Source organism: Procambarus clarkii, chromosome 66 (genome assembly GCF_040958095.1).
Source record: "Procambarus clarkii isolate CNS0578487 chromosome 66, FALCON_Pclarkii_2.0, whole genome shotgun sequence".
Lineage (NCBI taxonomy): Eukaryota > Metazoa > Arthropoda > Malacostraca > Decapoda > Cambaridae > Procambarus > Procambarus clarkii.
The window spans coordinates 27,611,362-27,627,824 of NC_091215.1; the positions used below are offsets into that span (position 1 = coordinate 27,611,362).

The 16,463-nt window shown below is 51.1% G+C and overlaps 1 protein-coding gene across 1 annotated transcript; it reads left to right on the plus strand.

The window, feature by feature from the left end:
• The first annotated feature begins 15,540 nt into the window (after positions 1 to 15,540).
• LOC138355295 (cyclic GMP-AMP synthase-like) lies at positions 15,541 to 16,146 on the plus strand. The gene has a single exon (XM_069310169.1). The coding sequence runs from the start codon at positions 15,541 to 15,543 to the stop codon at positions 16,144 to 16,146; it is 606 nt and encodes a 201-aa protein (XP_069166270.1).
• Positions 16,147 to 16,463: the final 317 nt, after the last annotated feature.

Here is a 16,463-nt window from a genome sequence, read left to right on the forward strand (position 1 = left end):
ATTTCTCTAACTGCTCTATAGGCAGACGAGGAGTCACAATAACGTGGCTGAAGTATGTTGACCAGACCACACACTAGAAGTTGAAGGGACGACCACGTTTCGGTCCGTCCTGGACAATCGACTTGAGAATGGTCCAGGACGGACCGAAACGTCGTCGTCCCTTCAACTTCTAGTGTGTGGTCTGGTCAACTGCTCTATATCTCGCCTCACCAGTGGGATAACCAACTATATAAACTTGTGTGTTGGTGATATTAAGATAGCTGTAGAAATAATCAGGATAGCACACTACATGCTGACCATAAGCATGTAGTGTGCTTATGGTCAGCATAAGCATTATGATATCTTATGGATAACACTCCATAAGATATCGCGAGCAAACTCATGGTCTGGGTACTTTAATGTGGGGACGGTAAGGTGGTTATCAGCAGACAGTGCTAATGTGACCACCACCACAATCACCACCTCCACCACAATCACCACCACCACCACCACAATCACCACCACCTCCACCACCACCACCACCACCACAATCACCACCTCCACCACCACCACCACAACAATCACCACCACCACCACCACAATCACCACCTTCACCACCACCACCACAATCACCACCTTCACCACCACCACCACAACAATCACCACCTCCACAACAATCACCACCTCCACAACAATCACCACCACCACCACAATCACCACCTCCACCACCACAACAATCACCACCACCACCACCACCACAATCACCACCTCCACCACCACCACAATCACCACCTCCACCACCACAACAATCACCACCTCCACCACCACAACAATCACCACCACCACCACAACAATCACCACCACCACCACAATCACCACCTCCACCACCGCAATCACCACCACCACAATCACCACCTCCACCACCACCACCACCACCACAACAATCACCACCTCCACCACCACAACAATCACCACCACCACCACAACAATCACCACCACCACAACAATCACCACCACCACCACCACCACCACCACCACCACAACAATCACCACCTCCACCACCACAACAATCACCACCACCACCACCACCACAATCACCATCTCCGTCACCACCACCACCACAACAATCACCACCTCCACCACCACCACCACAACAACAATCAGGACTACCACCACTGCTGCAGCGAGAATTATCACACTATAAACCTCGCTCCACTAACGCTGTCAAAATGTAACAATATTGGTAAAATATTTAAATTATGAGTTATTTTTTCAGGCCAGTGATCAGGTTCATTAACTCGCTCTGTTAAACCTGTGGGTTTGGCTAGATTTAAAATCTTATTGAGGGGTATCTTTTGTTGCTCTGTTTATATATATGTCACTTTATTCCTTGTTTCAATCATTTCATCTCGCTTTCATAGAGCAAGTGTGTGTGTGTGTGTGTGTGTGTGTGTGTGTGTGTGTGTGTGTGTGTGTGTGTGTGTGTGTGTGTGTGTGTGTGTGTGTGTTCACCTAGTTGTGCTTGCGGGGGTTCAGCTCTGCTCTTTCGGCCCGTCTCTCAACTGTCAATCATCAATCAACTATTACTAACTACAATTTTTTATTCTACACACACACACACACACACACACACACACACACACACACACACACACACACACACACACACACACACACACACACACACACACCTGGAAGATTTCGATCTGGAAGATCCTGTGTATCGAATTTACTCAGTTTCTATGATCGAGCCACAGAGATATTACAGGAAAGAGATGGTTGGGTTGACTGCATCTATCTGGACCTAAAAAAGGCTTTCGACAGAGTTCCACATAAGAGGTTGTTCTGGAAACTGGAAAATATTGGAGGGGTGACAGGTAAGCTTCTATCATGGATGAAAAATTTTCTGACTGATAGAAAAATGAGGGCAGTAATCAGAGGCAATGTATCAGAATGGAGAAATGTCACAAGTGGAGTACCACAGGGTTCAGTTCTTGCACCAGTGATGTTTATTGTGTACATAAATGATCTACCAGTTGCTATACAGAATTATATGAACATGTTTGCTGATGATGCTAAGATAATAGGAAGGATAAGAAATTTAGATGACTGTCATGCCCTTCAAAAAGACCTGGACAAAATAAGTATATGGAGCACCACTTGGCAAATGGAATTTAATGTTAATAAATGTCATGTTATGGAATGTGGAATAGGAGAACATAGACCCCACACAACCTATATATTATGTGAGAAATCTTTAAAGAATTCTGATAAAGAAAGAGATCTAGGAGTGGTTCTAGATAGAAAACTATCACCTGAGGACCACATAAAGAATATTGTGCAAGGAGCCTATGCTATGCTTTCTAACTTCAGAATTGCATTTAAATACATGGATGGCGATATACTAAAGAAATTGTTCATGACTTTTGTTAGGCCAAAGCTAGAATATGCAGCTGTTGTGTGGTGCCCATATCTTAAGAAGCACATCAACAAACTGGAAAAGGTGCAAAGACATGCTACTAAGTGGCTCCCAGAACTGAAGGGCAAGAGCTACGAGGAGAGGTTAGAAGCATTAAATATGCCAAAACTAGAAGACAGAAGAAAAAGAGGTGATATGATCACTACATACAAAATAGTAACAGGAATTGACAAAATCGACAGGGAAGACTTCCTGAGACCTGGAACTTCAAGAACAAGAGGTCATAGATTTAAACTAGCTAAACACAGATGCCGAAGAAATATAAGAAAATTCACCTTCGCAAATAGAGTGGTAGACGGTTGGAACAAGTTAAGTGAGAAGGTGGTGGAGGCCAAGACCGTCAGTAGTTTCAAAGCGTTATATGACAAAGAGTGCTGGGAAGACGGGACACCACGAGCGTAGCTCTCATCCTGTAACTACACTTAGGTAATTACACTTAGGTAATTACACACACACACACACTCACCCAGGAAGCAGCCCGTAACAGTTGCCTAATTCCCAGGTAACGGGAGCATCAAGGTGAAAAAAAACTCTGTCCATTTTGTTTCTGCCATAACCGAGGATCGAACCCGGACCCTAGGATTACGAGTCTAGAGCGCTGTTCACTCAACTATCGTGTGTGTGTGTGTAGGGGGGGGGGAGGGAGAGTCATGGACTAAGCACAACAGTCTCCGTCACTGTGCTTGTCCTAATTATATGTAGTCATGTGATCCATCTCCTTTCCTCTGCCTTGAAGAGTTGGTGGTCAGTGTGACGGAATATGTGGCGAGGGTGTGGTTATGTGGCGAGGGTGTGGTTATGTGGCGAGGGCGTGGTTATGTGGCGAGGGTGTGGTTATGTGGCGAGGGCGTGGTTATGTGGCGAGGGTGTGGTTATGTGGCGAGGGCGTGGTTATGTGGCGAGGGCGTGGTTATGTGGCGAGGATGTGGTTATGTGGCGAGGGTGTGGTTATGTGGCGAGGGCGTGGTTATGTGGCGAGGGTGTGGTTATGTGGCGAGGGCGTGGTTATGTGGCGAGGGCGTGGTTATGTGGCGAGGGCGTGGTTATGTGGCGAGGGCGGGGTTATGTGGCGAGGGCGTGGTTATGTGGCGAGGGTGTGGTTATGTGGCGAGGGTGTGGTTATGTGGCGAGGGTGTGGTTATGTGGCGAGGGCGTGGTTATGTGGCGAGGGCGTGGTTATGTGGCGAGGGCGTGGTTATGTGGCGAGGGTGTGGTTATGTGGCGAGGGCGTGGTTATGTGGCGAGGGTGTGGTTATGTGGCGAGGGCGTGGTTATGTGGCGAGGGCGTGGTTATGTGGCGAGGGCGTGGTTATGTGGCGAGGGCGTGGTTATGTGGCGAGGGCGGGGTTATGTGGCGAGGGCGTGGTTATGTGGCGAGGGTGTGGTTATGTGGCGAGGGCGTGGTTATGTGGCGAGGGCGGGGTTATGTGGCGAGGGCGTGGTTATGTGGCGAGGGTGTGGTTATGTGGCGAGGGTGTGGTTATGTGGCGAGGGCGTGGTTATGTGGCGAGGGTGTGGTTATGTGGCGAGGGCGTGGTTATGTGGCGAGGGCGTGGTTATGTGGCGAGGGTGTGGTTATGTGGCGAGGGTGTGGTTATGTGGCGAGGGCGTGGTTATGTGGCGAGGGCGTGGTTATGTGGCGAGGGTGTGGTTATGTGGCGAGGGTGTGGTTATGTGGCGAGGGCGTGGTTATGTGGCGAGGGCGTAGTTATGTGGCGAGGGTGTGGTTATGTGGCGAGGGTGTGGTTATGTGGCGAGGGTGTGGTTATGTGGCGAGGGCGTGGTTATGTGGCGAGGGCGTGGTTATGTGGCGAGGGCGTGGTTATGTGGCGAGGGCGTGGTTATGTGGCGAGGGTGTGGTTATGTGGCGAGGGTGTGGTTATGTGGCGAGGGCGTGGTTATGTGGCGAGGGTGTGGTTATGTGGCGAGGGCGGGGTTATGTGGCGAGGGCGTGGTTATGTGGCGAGGGTGTGGTTATGTGGCGAGGGTGTGGTTATGTGGCGAGGGTGTGGTTATGTGGCGAGGGCGTGGTTATGTGGCGAGGGCGTGGTTATGTGGCGAGGGCGTGGTTATGTGGCGAGGGTGTGGTTATGTGGCGAGGGCGTGGTTATGTGGCGAGGGTGTGGTTATGTGGCGAGGGCGTGGTTATGTGGCGAGGGCGTGGTTATGTGGCGAGGGCGTGGTTATGTGGCGAGGGCGTGGTTATGTGGCGAGGGCGGGGTTATGTGGCGAGGGCGTGGTTATGTGGCGAGGGTGTGGTTATGTGGCGAGGGCGTGGTTATGTGGCGAGGGCGGGGTTATGTGGCGAGGGCGTGGTTATGTGGCGAGGGTGTGGTTATGTGGCGAGGGTGTGGTTATGTGGCGAGGGCGTGGTTATGTGGCGAGGGTGTGGTTATGTGGCGAGGGCGTGGTTATGTGGCGAGGGCGTGGTTATGTGGCGAGGGTGTGGTTATGTGGCGAGGGTGTGGTTATGTGGCGAGGGCGTGGTTATGTGGCGAGGGCGTGGTTATGTGGCGAGGGTGTGGTTATGTGGCGAGGGTGTGGTTATGTGGCGAGGGCGTGGTTATGTGGCGAGGGCGTAGTTATGTGGCGAGGGTGTGGTTATGTGGCGAGGGTGTGGTTATGTGGCGAGGGTGTGGTTATGTGGCGAGGGCGTGGTTATGTGGCGAGGGCGTGGTTATGTGGCGAGGGCGTGGTTATGTGGCGAGGGCGTGGTTATGTGGCGAGGGTGTGGTTATGTGGCGAGGGTGTGGTTATGTGGCGAGGGCGTGGTTATGTGGCGAGGGTGTGGTTATGTGGCGAGGGCGTGGTTATGCTGCTATTATACAAGAAATGCTCCCATTCCTCCCCGGCCTCTCCCCTGGGGTGGTGGAGATGACAGGGGCGGGGAGAGAGAGAGATGGAGAGAGAGAGAGAGAGTAGGAACTGGGACATGTTGTCGTTTGCTATACCTTGGGACGTGTGAGTTGAGTAGTGATATGAAGGGCTGGTGTATGAGGAAGACAGGTGGTGGTGGTAGAGACGGTGAGGCGGCGGCGCCATTGGGTCTTGTGGCGGCCGCCTGTTAAAACAACAAACATGTGGACCATTATTGCAGAGACACGAGGGAAGACGTTAAGAGACGTCCGCCTCCGTGGGTGAAGTTGGTAAACACACCTTGGTCCGCAGACGGGAGACATCTCCCGTCCACGAGGCTAACCATAGCCCGTGCTTCTTGCCCCGCTCCTGTGCCAGGTAAGTTACGGGCTCACCATAGCCCGTGCTACTTGAAACTTGTTCGGAGTAGCTGAATCTATAACAACAACAACTTGGTCCACCTTTTTGTTTAAATATTCTCCTCTTCACACGGGAGACATCTCCCGTCACGTAGGGTGCAGTCGCACCTCCACAGATCTCCAGTATCAGCTCTTGATACTGGTAATGGCTCAAAAGGGCCACCACTTACGGGCTATTCATGCCCGTGCCACCTTTTGGGTGGTTTAATCTTCATCTTTTTGTTTAATTCCCTGCAAGATTACGGTCCCCGTCGCCCACACCCCGGTGGGAGCCGGTCGGCCGAGCGGACAGCACGCTGTACTTGTGATCCTGTGGTCCCGGGGTCGATCCCGGGTGCCGGCGAGAAACATGGGCAGAGTTTCTTTCATGCCCCTGTTACCTAGCAGTAAAATAGGTACCTGGGTGTTAGTCAGCTGTCACGGGCTGCTTCCTGAGGGTGGAGGCCTGGTCGAGGACCGGGCCGCGGGGACACTAAAGCCCCGAAATCATCTCAAGATAACCCAAGATGTGGCACGGGCATGAATAGCCCGTAAATGGTGGTTGTTGTTGTTAAAGATTTAGCTATGCTGTAGCACGGGCTATGGTGAGCCCGTAATGGTGGTGTTCGCTGGTCCATATCTATAGATACTCTGGTCACAGGTTGTTGGCCAGTGTTGTGCTGGCGGGTCGCCCGCACCTCTCCTGGGCACTGGTAGCCCATGTTAGCGCCATGTTAGCGCCATGTTAGCTACCACTCTCCTATTACTCTACGGAAAGCGTTTGCGATTCGTAGTCTACGGATCCATCTTCGACTCCGGCCGAGGCGCAAGCAAATAGGCAGATTTCCTTTCACCTGATGCACCTGTACCTAGCAGTAAATAGGTACCTGCGAGTTAGACAGCTGTTGCAGGCTGCTTTCTGTGGGGGGGGGGGGAATAGTAGGTAGTTACAGTTGATTCATTGACAGTTTAGAGGCGGGCCGAAAGAGCAGAGCTCAACCCCCACAACTAGGCGAGTACAACTAGGTGAATACATATCTCAAGAAGCATATGGATAAACTGGAAAAGGTTCAAAGGTATGCTGCAAAATGGCTTTTGGAACCATTTCCAAAAGCCATTTTGGCCAAATGGCCAAAATGGCCATTTTCCATTTTGGAAAATGGAAAATATGGAAATATGAAAATATGGAAAATGGAAATATGCCAAAGGTAGATGATAGAAGATAGAATGATATAATTATTACACACAAAATTGTAACAAGACTACAAAACTGACAGAGGGTTTCTTGAAACCAGAAACTTCAAGCAGAAGAGATCACAGTTTCAAGCCAAAGAAATAAGGGTACACAAAAACATTAGAAAGTTCACTTGTGCCAACAGGTGGTAGACGCTTGGAACAAGTGAGAAGGTGGTGGAGGCCAAAACCGTCAGTTACAAAGCGTTATACGACAAAGAATACTGGGAAGACGGGACACCACGAGCGTAGCTCTCATCCTGTAACTACACTTAGGTAATTACACACCAGTGAATTACGGGTTTCGAGGAACACAAGAGCTGTAGCCCATCCCCAGTAAGTAGGTGTAGGTGAGTACACAGGGGCGTTGATATGAGCGTGAGGGAACCGCCTACCCGCCATCTTGGGCCAGGAGTCGTCCTGGCCGGCCGCTTTCTCCTACCCAGCCCTCTCCTACTCCTAACCCTCACAATCCTCAACGCAGCCCTCTCTGTCCTCACCCCAACCCTATCTATCCTTTCCTCTATACTATCTATCCTCTCCCCAAGCCTATCAGTAATCGACCCCCGCTATTCTCCCAATCCCAACACCCTTCTCTTCTTCCCCCCCCCCCTAATCTATTTCCTCGACCCCCTTTGTTCTATCCTGCTGATAATGACCAGGGGCCAGATTCACGAAGCACTTACGCAAGCACTTACGAACGTGTACATCTTTCCTCAATCTTTGACGGCTTTGGTTACATTTATTAAACAGTTTACAAGCATGAAAAATTGCCAATCAACTGTTGTTATTGTTATAAACAGCCTCCTGGTGCTTCGGAGCTCATTAACTGTTTAATAATTGGAAACAAAGCCGCCAAAAATTGAGAAATTATGGATAGGTTCCTAAGTGTTTGCGTAAGTGCTTTCGTGAATCTGGACCCAGGTTATCTTCTTCTACGTTACCTATGGCCGCCGATTATCGTATGTCAAAATCTCTCTCCCTTTCACCGGGGGGGGGGGGAATTATCAGGAGAAGCGCCAAGTCATTACGACTATATAGCACTGGGAAGGGGTCAGAATAAGGATTTGGGATGGGGCAGGGAGGGGGAAGGAATGGTGCCCAACCACTTGGAAGGTCGGGGATTGAACGCCGATCTGCATGAAGTGTGACCGTCGCTCTACTGTCCAGCCCAAGTGGATGGGGGGGGGAGCGGGGGTAGGAGGGGGTAAGCGACACGCGCCAAGGGTCATGGGTCGAGTGCCGGCCTCTATAAGTATGTTTGCTTAAGATATACTCTTGGTCTTGGGTTGGTCCTGATTCCTTGAGTCCGGTCCACTTTCTCATCCAGTTACACCGTTAGGGGAGGATTTAATACTTTTCCTCAACCTAAGATATGAACCTAACTAACCTGACAGCTGGGTGGACAGCGCTTCGGATTCGTAGTCCTGAGGTTCCGGGTTCGATCCCCGGTGGAGGTGGAGACAATGTTTCTTTCACCCCCTGATGCTCCTGTTATCTAGCAGTAAATAGATACCTGGGAGTTAGACAGCTGCTACGGGCTGCTTCCTGGGGGGTGTGTAACAAAAAGGAGGCCTGGTCGAGGACCGGGCCGCGGGGACGCTAAGCCCCGAAATCATCTCAAGATAACCCCAAGACGATAACCTAACTTAATACCCAGCGAGGAGCAAGGAGATCGACCAATAAGAGCGTCTCTTCTAACCTTTGGGACCCGCTTTCCAAACCTGACCTGACAATTGGGGTTCAAGATCTGCGGTTTCAATTGAGAGTCGACCAACACTTGGTGCTGAAGGCTCTAAATATGTGAGTGAATATACTATGTCTGTGTGATCTGTGAGTGAATATAGGGTGAATATAGAGTGAATATACCAATCTGTGTGATCTGTGCCTGCAGGATCCAGCGATTAGCTCTTGGATCCTGTATTTTCTTCAACAGTCCCTTCCTTGAGGTTACTTTGAGATGGTTTCGAAGCTTAGCGTCCCCGCGGCCCGGTCCTCGACCAGGCCTTCTAAAATGCCTATTTTTTCGGCCAGGAGTCGAACTCGGACCCGTAGATTGCGAATCCCGTGTGTGTGTGTGTGTGTGTGTGTGTGTGTGTGTGTGTGTGTGTGTGTGTGTGTGTGTGTGTGTGTGTGTGTGTGTGTATGTGTGTGTGTCCCCATGTCCGCACGCGCACGCATGCAAGCACAATGTGAGGCTTCTTATGAACAAGAGAGCACAGCGCAGAGTTATATAACAACCCCCCCCCTCCCCCCCCCTCCCTCCCCTCCCCCACTGAGCAACCCCTGAGATGTGGTACCAAAAATAGAAGAGTTTAAATACGAAGTCAGACGAAGGAAGCTCCGCTCAATGACAACCCTAGAAGAGACACAGTGGAGATATAGTTACAACATGCAAGATACTGAGTGGAAGACAAGATGATCGACGACGGTGTATTCAGCACAAGCGAGTCACAGATGGAGTCGGAAAGACAAAGTATAGTTAGATAGTGGTCACGTTGTCCTGCGGGCCGCTCCACAACAGCCTGTTGGACCAAGTTAGCGCTGGTTGGGCTTGAGGGGGAGGGGAGAACTCGCAGGTTTGGTTCACATGTGAGATGTGAAGATGTGAGTGGGGCCGGCATGGCCCGGGACACAAGACGTGCTGTGTAATGAGTGTAGGGAATGTGTTGACGCAAGGGAGTGTATTCACCTATACATTCACCTAGTTGTGCTTGCGGGGGTTGAGCTCTGCTCTTTCGGCCCGCCTCTCAACTGTCAATCAATTGTTTACTAACTACTACTACTTTTTTTTCCACACCACACACCAGGAAGCAGCCCGTGACAGCTGACTAACACCCAGGTACCTATTTACTGCTAGGTAACAGGGGCATTCAGGGTGAAAGAAACTTTGCCCATTTGTTTCAGCCTGGTGCGGGAATCGAACCCGCGCCACAGAATTACGAGTGGTGAGCGCTATCCACCAGGCTACCAGACCCCGTTGGTGAAGGCGGTGTGCCAGTAGATAACAAACGACGACCCTGCAAGAAGTGAGGCCGCCGTTGTACCGACCGGAGGCCTGGTCGAGGACCGGGCCGCGGGGACACTAAAAAGCCCCGAAATCATCTCAAGATAACCGTCTCAAGATAACCGGGAGCCGGTCGGCCAAGCGGACAGCCCACTGGACTTGTGATCCTGTGGTCCTGGGTTCGATCCCGGACGCCGGCGAGAAACAATGGACAGAGTTTCTTTCACCCTATGCCCCTGTTACCTAGCAGTAAAATAGGTACCTGGGAGTTAGTCAGCTGTCACAGGCTGCTTCCTGGGGGTGGAGGCCTGGTCGAGGACCGGGCCGCGGGGACACTAAAAAGCCCCGAAATCATCTCAAGATAACTTCAAGATGGAGTCTCAGCTATAACAACTGTGACTAAAAGGTTGTGAATGTTGATGTTGGAGGAGCCATTGTGGGCCTTTACACCCTGGCTGAAGAATGTTGACCAGACTACTCACTAGAAGGTGAAGGGACGACCACGTTCCGATCCGTCCTGGACCATTCTCAAGTTGTGACTTGAGAATGGTCCAGGACGGACCGAAACATCGTCGTCCCTTCACCTTCTAATGTGTAGTCTGGTCAACACTCTCCCTTCACTCACCTCCTCCCCCGTCTCTCATCTTCCCTACCCTCCCTCCAACCCTTTACACATTCCCATAGTCCTCATTATCTCCCTATCTTGAGAGACATAGAAGGAGTGAGTGAGAGAGAGAGAGAGAGAGGCAGAGTGTGTGAGGGTGGACAAGGGAGAGAGTGTAGCCCACATTAACAGGCGGGGACCGTGAGATGAATATCAACACCGGCTCTTACTCAGGCCTGCTGCTGCTGCTGCCTTACTCACTAGTCTGCTCTCTCAGTCTGCCGCTCCCCCTATCCTCGTCCACTACTATCCCTATCTCCTCCTAACGCTCCCTAGGCTATACAACCGTGGCGTCTTAACTAGACGAATTATACCAGAAATGGAGCCCGATGGCGTATATAAAGTGAGGTTGGTAACACTGGCCGTCGTCTCCATTTGCGACACTGGAGGGCTGGTATGTTACTAAGCAGACGAGAGAACAGCAGCTGAGGGCTCCGGGGGGGGGGGGAGGGACGCACACCAGCAGCAGGACCTCCTGTGGCAGCTCCAGCAGGTCCGCTAGCAGCAGCAGTAGCAGCAACAGCAGTAGTAGCAGCAGCAGCAGCAGTAACAGTAGCAGCAACAGCAGCAGTAGCAGCAACAGCAGCAGCAACAGCAGCAGTAGCAGCAGTAGCAGTAGCAACTGCAGCAACAGCAACAGCAGCAGCAGCAACAGCCCGCACAACTAGCCCCCCCCCCCCCCAACAGAAGCATCAGTAACTGCCCCATCAAATACATATTAATAGTAAGACTACAAACAACAAACAGAACATTGACCAAGGAGGTGTTGAAGGAGGCTGTATGAGATGCAGTGTCAGCATCCACTGCGTGCAGCTGCAACAGCTGTAGCAGTAATATGTTGTTACCCCCACACTGACTCCTGCACTGCTGCAGCTTATCTGTAGGGGAGACCGCTGCTGGCACGTCCGTGTTCAATTTAAAATTTGGCCACGAAGGGCGAGTCTCTTGGGCCGGGGCCACTCAGCCTCTCAACACAGGTCACTGATATGGGAACTTTCAGCGTCATAGCCTAAGCGCTTCCGCTGGACGGTAGAGTGACGGTCTCGCTTCATGCAGGTCGGTGTTCAATCCCCGACTGTCCCAAGTGTGACCACAGGTCCCAGCACAGGTCACTGATATGGGAACTTTCAGCGTCATAGCCCAACCGCTTCCGCTGGACGGTAGAGCGACGGTCTCGCTTCATGCAGGTCGGTGTTCAATCCCCGACTGTCCCAAGTATGACCACAGGTCCCAGCACAGGTCACTGATATGGGAACTTTCAGCGTCATAGCCCAACCGCTTCCGCTGGACGGTAGAGCGACGGTCTCGCTTCATGCAGGTCGGTGTTCAATCCCCGACTGTCCAAGTGTGACTTCAGGTCCCAACACATGTCACTGATGTGGGAACTTTCAGCGTCATAGTCCAACCGCTTCCGCTGGACGGTAGAGCGACGGTCTCGCTTCATGCAGGTCGGCGTTCAATCCCCGACTGTCCCAAGTATGACCACAGGTCCCAGCACATGGGGGGCCGGTATGTAACAAGTCTATCACAAACATCAGGGTTATTACTGCCTGACTGTCACCATGGTAATTGGTGAACGACCTTGTTAACACGTGAAGATGGGTGGACACTTAGGCTCCTGCCCCCCCCCTCTTGCCCTGGTGCCCCCCCTCCCCCTTCACCCCCTCAAGTGCAAGATTACTCTCCCCCTCCCCCCTCCTTCCTCACCCCCCCCCCCCCCCCACAACCAGTTCTCTCTCCTAATGCGTCGTAGTGTTAACGGTAACGACCAATCCGTTACAAATACGACCTATTAGTAAAAATCAAAGCCCCGTAATATGAACGTTTATCAGCTTGGGTTAGGTGGGTTGCTTGGGTTGGTATGGTTCTGGTTAAGGGAAATGGGTTGTATTTTTGTAGGGAGTGTAACATCAAAACAAGCAGTCTGTTGTGGTTGGCAGTGTACCAGGCGAAGGGGCAGGGGTGAGGCTGGAGTCTGGTGTTAACTCCGGTGTTGAACTGAAGGTGCAGGAGAGCGGATATAGAGATAGGCAGCCCCGCTCCTGTGCCAGGTAAGTCCACTACGGGCTCACCATAGCCCGTGCTACTTGCAACTTTTGGTTCCCAGTAGCTAAGTCTTAAACAACAACAACAAGAGAGGGGATAGGGAGGGGGGGGGAGTTGGGGCTGGGGGGGGCTGTATACCCTCCGTCATGATGGTAATTATGGATCACCGCTCTGGTGGCTAGGCTCCTCCTGCCTGGGTGTGTGGAGGGGTGTAGGGGTGTGTAGCAGGGGTGAGGGGTGTGGGGCAGGGGTGTGTAGAGAGGGGTGTGGGGCAGGGGTGTGTAGAGAGGGGTGAGGGGTGTGGGGCAGGGGTGTGTAGAGAGGGGTGAGGGGTGTGGGGCAGGGGTGTGTAGAGAGGGGTGAGGGGTGTGGGGCAGGGGTGTGGGGCAGGGGTGTGGGGCAGGGGTGTGTAGAGAGGGGTGAGGGGGTGTTCGGGGGGGGGGGTGTATGTAGCAGGTGTAAATGTTGGTGTGAGAGGTGTCAGACCACCACAGTCGACCTCGCCACCAACCTTATCGCTCTTATCCTACATATGTAAATAATGCACTGGTCCGTGGTGGGGTCATGCCCGGGTCCTCTTACTGAAGAGCCAAGCGCTCTACACGACCCACTGAGAGAACACAAGAGGGTGAGACCTCTTATACGAGACCTCTCTCGTATACTCCGGGGCTCTTGTGTAAATGAATTGTGAGGTTCAGTCCCTGAGCCCATTATGTGCCTCTGTAACCCTCTCCACTACCGCCCACAAGATGGGTATGGAGTGCATAATAAATGAATTAAACTAAACTAACTCTTGTGGAGCTCGTAGATTGACTCGAACTCTAGGAGGCCTTGTCAAAGACTGACATACATCTGCGAGATATGTTCACTAACGAGTGGTGGTTAGTACGTTAGTGGTGGTTATGGCGTCGTACATAAGCTCCTCGTACAGTCAGGTACAGCTGGGTCTAGCCAGTAACTGTTGACCCTGTCAACTAGGGCAAGGTAACTGCCAGGGGCTAGATTCACGAAGCACTTACGCAAGCACTTACGAACGTGTACATCTTTCCTCAATCTTTGACGGCTTTGGTTACATTTATTAAACACTTTACAAGCGCGAACACTTGCCAATCAACTGTTGTTATTGTTATAAACAGCCTCCTGGTGCTTCGGAGCTCATTAACTGTTTAATAATTGTAAACAAAGCCGCCAAAGATTAAGAAAATGTGTACAGGTTCGTAAGTGTTTGCGTAACTGCTTCGTGAATCTGCCCCCAGGTAACTAAGCGGTCTCGTCATCATATGGAGAACCTTGATGGAGCTAACAGGCTCCTGGGCCCCGACAGGAATAAGACCAGTCTTTTCTCTGCATGTGAGAAGTGTACATTTGCTATATTTTTATATATATAAATGAAAAGGTCAGTGTTTGAGATTGAAGGCCAGACGCTTCAGGCTAGCTTCACACAGTTTTTCCCAGTAATTACTATTGGGTACGTGCCCAACATGGTTCAGGATTGGTATAAAAAAAAAGTGCCAAGTGACACTGTGCCAACATGACCCCCAACAAGAATAGCACAATACCGTATAACTCGACTGAGAATTATTATTAAAAAAAAATTGTCATAACTGAAACTGAATGCACCAATCTCTCAAAAAAAAAATAAATAATCCAGTTATAATATTTACCTTTTGAACCCTCGAAAATTGATGATATGGTCCCCCCCCCCCCTTAGACTTTATGGAGTGTGTTGATGAAGTATATGTTGTAGGTGATGTGATACACGTAGTAGTCTTAGTGTTATTTTATGATAGGAAGGTCAAGAAAGGGGGGAGGGTGAGAGACTCGGGCATCACCGGGTACCCCGTCTAATTACTAAAAAATACCATTTAAGTTGTATGTCTATACTGGATATACTTGTGTACATAACATGGTAATATAGAGGAGTGGTGCCACAGTGGAGCGGGAGTGTGGTGTGTGCTGGCTTATACCTCTGTCTTGACTCACGTGTGAAGGGGTCCTCGTGTCTTAGTCGGCGGCGTGTCCTACTGCACCACCGGCTGCCCGTGTATCACATCACCTACAACATAATACATAGGGGTCAGCTCTCAGTCTTCTCCAAGCAAGGCAAAACGCTGAAAATAAATATTAGTAAAAGTAAATGTTTACTAATTGTATTAGTAGTATTAGTAAAAGTCAAATAATTTGAAGGAAATCTTAAGTAATTATACCATGAACTTAGAGATATTTGCAAACGAATTATTATTATTATTATTATTATACCTTTAATAGATTTAGAATAAGTCTCTCTCCGAAGACACAGTTCGTGTAAGAAATCTGCTTTCTATTAGATTTAAAATACTTGTCAATAATACATTTCTTTGTGACAGTAGTTCCTCAATCCAAATATCCAGCCGCGGGGGTGTCTCTGCTTTCTCTGGTGACTAGTTGTAGCGGGTCTAGTCCTGTACACCTGCTACAACAGTGTCAGGAAATACCACTCATTCCTAACATGCATTTCTTAAGAATTAAGTTGATATTTCTGGGAAAGTTTGATTGGCTAATGATACGTGAATGCTGGGGAAAAGGAGGTGATTAGATTTGCTTAATGGGGTGATTAACCAGACATAAGGATATCAATCATGTGTGTGAATGGTGTCTTGAAGTGTGGGTGTAGACAGGCCAGGTAAGATAATATGAGGAGTATGAGGAAGGACATCCAAGATACCTCTTCAATGTTTCTTCCATTCACAGTTAACGTTACCAAGGCCAGCATGTGAAGGTTCACACCCACACAAGCTAACCTGTTGACTGCTCAATATCTTTAACTTTCGACCAGGTATAAGGAAGACCAACTTCAGTCATAGTGACTTGAGGTTATTAGATGTACATATCGGAATTAATGGGTTATTTGAATGCCTGTCTGGGCATGTCTCTGATAACCCAACTGAGAACTGCGTTTGTGGCCGTCGATGGTGGATACTGTCTGGAGCCGGCGACGGCCGCAAGTGCCCGCCAGCGACGGCCGCAAGTGCCCGCCAGCGACGGCCGCAAGTGCCCGCCAGCGACGGCCGCAAGTGCCCGCCAGCGACGGCCGCAAGTGCCCGCCAGCGACGGCCGCAAGTGCCCGCCAGCGACGGCCGCAAGTGCCCGCCAGCGACGGCCGCAAGTGCCCGCCAGCGACGGCCGCAAGTGCCCGCCAGCGACGGCCGCAAGTGCCCGCCAGCGACGGCCGCAAGTGCCCACCAGCGACGGCCGCAAGTGCCCGCCAGCGACGGCCGCAAGTGCCCGCCAGCGACGGCCGCAAGTGCCCGCCAGTGTTCACACAATCCACGAGACACATCGACGTGTTCCCGCCCACTGCGGGGCCCTGACTCCGTCCAGCCATGAAGCGCCTCTTGCGGCAGGGTCTCGTACTAAGCCGCGAAAACACCAGAGATCTTGGCGTGGGGGAAGAAAACCTGTTTCACCTGCAGACAGTGAGAGGCTCGGCATGCATGCTGCCTAATGACTACAGTCTTTCCCCTGCATTGATTCTAATTGATAAGTACACACGCACACGCTCTCACCAATGAGAGTAAGTAGTGGTGTTTACATCACTACGCAGTCCGGCCGTGACACCTCATACGGTACATCCCAAGCCATCACTTGACAAGACCAGCAGCTGTTGGCACGGGGGTTTGGCAGGGGTCTGATGGGTTTGACAGGGGTCTGGTGGGGTTTGGCAGGAGCCTGACGAGTTTGACAGGGGTCTGGTGGGGTTTGGCAGGAGCCTGACGAGTTTGACAGGGGTCTGGTGGGGTTTGGCAGGAGCCTGACGAGTTT

Bases quoted from the DNA above. Each gene is read 5' to 3' on its own strand.
- LOC138355295 (XM_069310169.1), top strand. From the start codon at position 15,541: ATGGGTTATTTGAATGCCTGTCTGGGCATGTCTCTGATAACCCAACTG.